The sequence below is a fragment of the Lipotes vexillifer genome, unplaced genomic scaffold, assembly GCF_000442215.2.
Source record: "Lipotes vexillifer unplaced genomic scaffold, Lipotes_vexillifer_v1.1 scaffold802, whole genome shotgun sequence".
In the NCBI taxonomy this organism is placed as follows: domain Eukaryota; kingdom Metazoa; phylum Chordata; class Mammalia; order Artiodactyla; family Lipotidae; genus Lipotes; species Lipotes vexillifer.
This window is the reverse complement of record NW_006790237.1, coordinates 2,186,726-2,194,828: the sequence shown is the minus strand read 5'-3', so window position 1 is coordinate 2,194,828 and position 8,103 is coordinate 2,186,726. Positions and strand designations below refer to the sequence as shown.

General features: G+C 51.2%; 2 protein-coding genes across 2 annotated transcripts in view; both read right to left on the bottom strand.

Moving 5' to 3' along the window:
- Nucleotides 1–4,509, bottom strand: part of LOC103071961 (myeloid cell surface antigen CD33) — a 6,645-nt gene extending 2,136 nt beyond the window's left edge. Inside the window, 6 exon segments of the mRNA XM_007463456.1 lie at nucleotides 830–911; nucleotides 1,849–1,945; nucleotides 3,255–3,302; nucleotides 3,534–3,812; nucleotides 4,014–4,391; nucleotides 4,458–4,509. Coding sequence (XP_007463518.1) covers nucleotides 830–911; nucleotides 1,849–1,945; nucleotides 3,255–3,302; nucleotides 3,534–3,812; nucleotides 4,014–4,391; nucleotides 4,458–4,491 — 918 coding nt within the window. The 5' untranslated portion in view covers nucleotides 4,492–4,509.
- A 3,278-nt stretch (nucleotides 4,510–7,787) lies between these two features.
- The window catches only part of LOC103071677 (sialic acid-binding Ig-like lectin 13), a 21,833-nt gene continuing 21,517 nt past the window's right edge, over nucleotides 7,788–8,103 (bottom strand). The window contains 1 exon segment of the mRNA XM_082931296.1: nucleotides 7,788–7,905. Within this exon segment, the coding sequence (XP_082787422.1) occupies nucleotides 7,788–7,905 (118 nt within the window).

Below are 8,103 nucleotides of genomic sequence, written 5' to 3'. Positions count from 1 at the left end.
TCAGCAGGATAAGAACTAAGTGGGGAGCTCAGCTCTAAGGGAGTGTTTGTATCAAGCTGTATTTAGAAGAAACACAGACATGCTTTGCAGTGTATCAGTGCAGGAAGAGGTGATGGGGAAAGGGATAGATCTCTGGTTGGGAGTCAGGACAAGAGTACCACTGATGAATTGGAGAACCCAGCAGAAGTATGTTTAGGGATGTATTAACCACATGTTTCTGATGTTTTGACAACTGGGGCTTTGTTAACCCTCGAGGGATTGCCCCTGCTGGTGCTAGTCAATTTCTAGAGATTCTAAGGGATCTGCCTGCAAGCCTGCCCGTCATATTGCAAATCGATCAGCCCAAACCGCTTCCTTTATCAAACTCTTACTCTCTGGACCATTATCCTGCTCTCATCACCCCGGGGCCAGGTACCAGAAAACCAGAGACAACCACCAGAGCACACCCCAGAGCATTCTGAAATCATTCAAACTAGACAGTCCTCAGTCTGCTTACCCTGCCTGTTCCTTCCCACATAAACCACAAAATCTCTTGCCCAGGTTTCCTCCTCACTCCTTCTGCCTCTTGACAGACCCTTGTGCTGCCTCTCATGGCCCTGCATGGTGTGGCATGCCCCCTCCTCTTGGGAACTGTAATACCTGTCTTTTTTGTGGCAATCGTCCCCTGATCTGTTGGCCTCACATAGAGGAATAATAATAAATCCTACATTTTCAAAGAAGCAGGAAGGGGAAGAGCTCATTTCTGGACATGCTGAATGGAGCATGGCTGTGGGCCACCCCGGGAGATATGCAGGGCAGGCTGCATTGCCAGGATGCCCATGTCACTCACCAGGGAAGTTGGTCCTATGGCAGGGTGGATGTCCTCCGTACCCACTGCAGTCCTGGCTGCTTTCTTCCTGTAGGTCTTCACTCTGTTGGGAGACACTAGGGTCTGTGACACAGGGTATCTCTTTTGAGGCTGGAGTGAGTGACTAAGGCAGGTCAGGAGTAGGGCAAGCCCAATATATCCAGAGAAAACCATAATTCGAAAAGATACACGCACCCCAACGTTCATAGCAGCACATTTACAATAGCCTGGACATGGAAGCAACCTAAATGTCCATCGACAGAGGAATGGATAAAGAAGATGTGGCACATAAATACAATAGAATATTACTCAGCCATGAAAAAGAACAAAACAATGCCATTTTCTGGGACATGGATGGACCTAGAGATTGTCATACTGAGTGAAGTAAGTCAGGCAGAGAGAGACAAATGTCATATGATATGGCTTATATGTGGAATCTAAAAAAATGGTACAAATGGACTTATTTACAAAACAGAAATAGAGTCACAGATGCAGAAAACAAACTTATGGTTACTAAGGGGGAAAAGGGGTGGGATAAATTGAGAGATTGGGATTGACATATACACACTGCTATATATAAAGAAGATAACTAATAAGGACCTACTACATAGCACAGGGAACTCTACTCAATACTTTGTAATGACATATGGGAATAGAATCTAAAAGAGAGTGGATATATGTGTATGCATAACGTATTCAATTTGCTGTACACCAGAAACTAACACAACATTGTAAATCAACTCTACTCCAATAAAAATTTAAAAAATAAAAATTAAAAGGGTAGAGGGAGCCCAGGAGCCTTTATAACAAGACTGTAACAAGGTCCCTTCTCCCTCCCGGCTTCTGGATCTGGGACCAGGGCTGGGAACACACTCATGCCTGGCTAGGTGTCTACTAGCTGGATCCTCACTACCCCTGCACGGCCCCACCCTTGCTCTGGGTCCTCACAACCCCTCCAGGCCCCTCTTGTCCTCCACTGGCCCACACCCAACCCAACTCACGTGCAGAAGAGGAGGCACAGGCAGAGAACAAGCAGCATGGTGACACCAGCTCCCCCAAGGGCCCCCTCAATCACTGCTGCCCTGGTCCCCGATTTTCCTGCAGACAAGAGAGACCTGAGGAGAATTCCAATCTTGATGAGCAGGCATAAGTCTTCTCATCTCCTTAGCAGGTAGAGAGGGGTGCCCCTCTCTTCCCACCGAGGGTTCAGCCCCTAGGTTCCCCCATCATTTGTAGGACCTGAGCCTTTTCCAGAAGGGCGCAGTCTATGCCACACTTCCTCTCCAGCCCACATACTCCCAACAAAGTTCAGCTCTTCGTGGAGTCAGCTATTTCTCCATCCAGGGTCTCTCTGCAAAAGACTCCAGACCTGGCCACAGCAGAGCCATGAGGTTCTGTGCCCCGTGGACATTCCAGACAGACAGACAAACAGAGAGCACTGTGGCATGCTGAAGGGCCTTGTCTCTCCTTCCTTCCAGGGAGGGGGTCTAAATCTGCTCTCCTGGCCTCTATTGGCCCTGTCACTCAGGGTTCACGGTGATCTTTTGTGCCTTCAGAAGGAGGTGGAAGCAGGAAGCTTCTCAGACCTCCAGGTCAGACCCAGACAGCTCTCCTGGCCCTGCCTGGTGGCACCCCAACACCCAGGGCAAGGGATGTGCGTCTGGGCATCACCTGTCAACGGTTTGGTGGGCACTGCTGAGACAGCCCTAATGGGGCTCTGTCCAGATGGGGGACCAGATGTTATGACCAGTGGGAATACAGCAGTGAGGGGAGCGCTGGGCTCCAGAGAGGGGTCAGGGTGAGAGCTGAGGGCTGACAGTCAAAAACATGGTCCAAAGAGATGTTGGGACAATGAAACTATTCTGTATGATACTATAATGACAGATATATGTCATTACACATTTGTCCAAACCCATGAAATGTACAACACCAAGAGTGAGCCCTAATGTCAATTATGCACTTTGGTTGAAAATGATGTGTCAATGGAGATTCATCGATTGTAACAGGTACCCTCTGGTGGGGCAGGCTGTTGCGGGGAGGCCGTGCGTGTGTGGGAAAGTGCAGCGGGGACAAGGGAAGTCTCTTTACCTTCTGACAACTCTGCTACAAACCTAAATCAGTTCCTGAAAATAAAGTCTACCTAAAAAATGCCCCGCCCACAAGGCCTTCGGTGACTGGAGAAAGATAAAGACCATATTTAGAATGGGCAGGGAGGGAGGTGTGAGTCACTTTGGCAAGACCAGAGTCAGAGGATACTGCAGGAAGAGACCTAATGGGGCCTTCTTGTTTCTAATTGCAGGACCACAGCCAATCTGCACCATCTGAGCTCTGAAAGTGCAGCTCTGACCCAACCTGGGAGAGACCCCACTCCAGTCAATGCCCCATGGATGGGGGGGCTCCGTCTTACCTGTGCCATCCCCTAAGCACACACCTCTTTCTGGGCTCTGTGGAGCACCTAGGAGTGGAAGACAGGATTTCCTTCCTCAGTGAGAGGACTGAGGTGAGATAAGGGTAGGCATCCCCCCCACACACACCCAGAAGCCACAGAAATGCAGGAGGAACAGGGCTTCTGTCCTTCTAGGCGCTCCCACTCAGCCGGGTCTCCAGGCAAGAACACCAAGCATCCCCAGCCTGGCCCACCTGGCCCCAGCCCCTCACGCCCCGGGCATCACGGTGCAGCACTCACAGGTGGCATTGAGCTGGATGGTCCTCTCCACGATCACACCGCTTGTGGGGAACTTCACCTGACAGGTGAGATTGGTGCCATTGTCCTGGGGCTGTGGGGTGATGGTGAGCACTGAGGATAGGTGCGTCCTGGGGCCCAGGGAGGTGAGGGCGGCTGACGTCCAGGAGAAGATGGGGGGCGCGCCCTGCTCACAGGCCCAGGGCACAGAGCAGGTCAGGTTCCCGGGGCGGCCAGCCTCCAGCGTCGCAGAAATGAGGATGTGGGGTGTGTGGTTCAGGGCTGATGAAGAGAGGGGGAGACGGGGTCAGGAGAAGGGTTAGAGGTGCAGCCCTGAGATAAGCTTCAGGCTTTGGTCCAGCCCATCTTTCTGAACCCCCACTTGCTTTACCCCTGACCCCTCCCAGGAGGGGGTCCTATCCGAGTCCTGTCCTGGGGCTCCAGGTCCTTCCCCTGAGGCCTCTCCCGGACCCCACTCCTTACCCATCACATGCAAGGAGAGCTGGTTAGACGTCTAACTCCACAATGCCTTTCCTCTTTCCACGCGAAAAAAATATGAACCTTCATCCCTCCTCCTGGCGTCTCTGATGTCCAGGGAGCAATTGTTTCCATGATCCATTAGGAGGTTGAATCGGCCTTGGGTCTCTTCCTGAACTTTACGTTGTGAGTTGTTTGTGGCCACCGGGTTATGCAGCTTCACATCGGCTCCTTCCTGGAACCAGTAGCCGAAAGCTGGGACAGAGTTGTCCCTGGTGTCCCAGGGATAGTAGACGGAGCAGGGCACGTGGACACACAGGCCCTCCTGCACCGTCACAGACCCCGGCACCTGCAGCCAGTATCTCTTGTCCTGAGCCAGGGACCCTGCGGGGCAACGAGGGTCAGCCGCAGCCCCTGCCCCGCCCACCCCTCTCCCCACAGCCCACCCACCTGCCCACAGCAGGGACAGCAGCAGCGGCAGCATCTCTGAGACGGAGGGCTTCTGGGCATCCTGTGTGTGAAAAGAGAAGGGGCAGGAGAGAGGGAGGTAAGGCTGCGGGGAGACCCACGGGAAGCCGGGGAGGAACACGAGACCCAGCTGTTCACAGAAGAGGAACTGCAGAGCCGGAGCTCGGCCCCCCTCCGCACAGAGCGGACGGACACCCCTCGGTCCAGAGGCCCCGGAGACCTGCCCAGAGAGGAGCAGGCAAGGAGGACAGTCCTGTCCTGCCCCCCATCTCGGGTGGGTCCTTCCAGCACCGGAGCCTCTGAGGACACGGAGGCGTAGGACACGGTGAGCCTCCTAAGGTCCTCCCGTCTGAGCACCGCTGTCTGCACCAGGGAGCCACTCAGCTCCTGTCTTGACCTGGAGGGTCCCAGCCTCACCTAGAACCTCGGGTGGTTGGTCCTGCAAGATGTAGGGTTCTTTAGGGTCTGTGTGAGCGTCTGGGGCAGAAGACAAGAAGGGGCTCCTGGGTGATGTGAAAGGCAGCAGTCAATCATCCATTCCCTCCTTCACCCGACACTGAGCATCTTGGGCTGGTGACCTGGAGACCAGAAGACCAGAAGAGATACGGCTGGCCTGGTCCCTGCCCAGGAGATGCTCCTACGCGGGCCCATCACTTCCTCCCCAAACAGGCAGCACTGTCGGGCTTTAGAGCTGCATCAGTGGTGAGATTGCCGTGTGTCCGGCAGCATACTGGGTATTTTCTCAAAATATGCTATGGGATATTTTTTAACTTCTCCTATGCTGATTCACAAACTTTCAATGGCATCTTCAGAATAAAAATCATGTAGCATCTTCATGTAAAACAAACGGGCAAGCACATGTTCTGTCAGTGCAAAGGAAATTTCTTATTTTAACGAGCCTCCAAATTATTTATTTTTCGATTTAATTTCATTTTTATTTTGTATCGGAGTATAGTTGATTTACAATGTTGTGTTAGTTTCAGTTGTACAGCAAGGTGATTCAGTTATGCATATACATATATCTATTCTTTTCTAGACTTTTTTCCAATATAGGTTATTGCAGAATATTGAGTAGAGTTCCCTGTGCTATGCATTGTCCTTGTTGATTATCGATTTTACATATAGTGGTGTGTATGTGTTAGTCCCAAACTCCTAATTTATTCCTCCCCCATCCCCTTTCCCCTTTGGTAACCATAAGTTTGTTTTCTATGTCTGTGAGTCTGTTTCTGTTTTGTAAATAAATTCATTCGTATTATGTTTTAGATTCCACATGTAAGTGATATTATATAATGTTTGTCTCTGTCTGACTTACTTCACTTAGTATGATAATCTCTAGGTCCATCCATGTTGCTGCAAATAGCATTATTTCATTCTTTTTATGGCTAGGGAATATTCCACTATATATATTCATATATATATCTCACATCTTTATCCATTTATCTGTGGATGGACACTTAGGTTGCTTCCATGTCTTGGCTGTTGTGAGTAGAGCTGCTATGAACATTGGGTTGCATGTATCTTTTTGTTTTTTGTTTTTGTTTTTGTTTTTTGTCAGTACGCGGGCCTCTCAGTGTTGTGGCCTCTCCCGTTGCGGAGCACAGGCTCCGGACACGCAGGCCCAGCGGCCATGGCTCACGGGCCCAGCCGCTCCGTGGCATGTGGGATCTTCCCGGACCGGGGCACAAACCCGTGTCCCCTGCATTTGCAGGCGGACTCTCAACCACTGCGCAACCAGGGAAGCCCCTATTTTTAGTTTTTTAAGGAACCTCCATACTGTTCTCCATAGTGGCTGCACCAGTTTACATTTCCATCCACAGTGCAGAGGGGTTCCCTTTTCTTCACACCCTCTCCAGCATTTATTATTTGTAGACTTTTTGATGGTTGCCATTCTGACTGGTGTAAGGCGATACCTCATTGTAGTTTTGATTTGCATTTCCATGAGGATCCTTTTCAAATGAAAGTTCAATCCTATCTCTCCTCTCCTCAAAGGCTTCCGGATACTTGCATTGGCCTGGAAGCCCTTGGGATAATTGTCTCTTTGAACACAGAACCTGCTTTCTTCCACTTTCAAGTCTTGGCTCAAACATCACCTCGGGCACACTCTCAGAAATAGAAAATTGCCCCCAAATGTCACTTGTTCTCTCCCTGCCTGATGCTTCTCCAAACACATATTAGCATCAAACAGACTCAATATTTTTTCTTCTTTTTTAAAAATGTTTCTATCTTTCTTATATTCAGAAGGACAGCTTCTTGATGACAGAGATTTTAAAAAAAAGTTTTTTATTGAAACATAGTTATTTACAGTGTTGTGTTTAATGTCTGCTGTCCAGCAAAGTGGCTTAGTTATTCATATACATATAATACATATTCTTTTCATATTCTTTTCCATTATGGTTTATCACAGGATATTGACTATAGTTCCCTGTGCTGTACAGTAGGATCTTGTTTATCCATTCTATATATAATAGTTCACATCTGCTAACCCCAAACTCCCAATACATCCCCCCCCGCCCCCCAGGTAACAAGAAGCTTATTCTCTATGCTTGATGACAGAGATTTTTTTTTTTTTTTTTACGATACGCGGTCCTCGTACTTTTGTGGCCTCTCCCGTCGCGGAGCACAGGCTCCGGACGCGCAGGCTCAGCGGCCATGGCTCACAGGCGCAACCGCTCCGTGGCTTGTGGGATCTTCTCAGACTGGGGCACGAACCCACCTCCCCTGCATCGGCAGGAGGACTCTCAACCACTGCGCCACAGGGAAGCCCGATGACAGAGATTTTTGATGCTGTGATCACTGATGCCCCCTGGGAACCTCCAACAAGGGGGCACAGAGTAGATGTTCAATAGTTCTTGGCTGTGGAGAGGAAACACGGCTGTCCCTGCTGTGCAGCAAGTGGCTGGTAACGGTCTCTGCGAATAGTGCGGAGGCCTGTGTTTCCCAGGGAGATGGAGGCAGGAGGTGGGTGGCTTCAGAGACCCAGGGAAGAGATGAGGCTGCTGGAATGACTGGGGTCAGGATGGGAAGGAGACGGGCATCAGGACGAGCTGTGCTTAGGGAGAAGGATGGACAGCACGTAGTGATTATTGGATCCTGGAGAAGAGAAGCGGGGATGAAAGGGGCAAACCCCATCCTTCCTCCTGGCCTTAGGGATGGGGGCCACCTGGTCATCAGTGTGACAGGGAACCCAGCAGAGAAGTGGGTTTGGGGAGGAAGAGGGCAGCTCCACTTTGAGTACGCTGAGCGGAGCAGTCCTGGGGGCCATTCTGGGGCAGGTGTGCAGTGGGATGTTGGGTGGTAGGATGCCGACATCACTCACACAGAGGGGTAGCCTGGAATGGAGTTTGCAATAGACGCGCCCCCTGCCGGCCTGGCGTTTGCATCTGACGCGCCCCCTGCCCGCTTGGCGGCTTTCCTCCTGCGGGACGTCACTCTGAGCCAGAGAAGAGACCAGGCTCTGGTCAGATCGGGTGCCGCGGGCCCCAGACTCACCCTGTTCCTTGTTTAGGGGCTGGGGGATGACTGAGGTGGGAGAGGGCAGGGCCCCACAGACCCTCTAGAGCACAGCGGCTACCTTCAACCCTGACACTGGGCGGGGAGGAGCCCCTGCCCCAGGGGACTCCTCACCTGC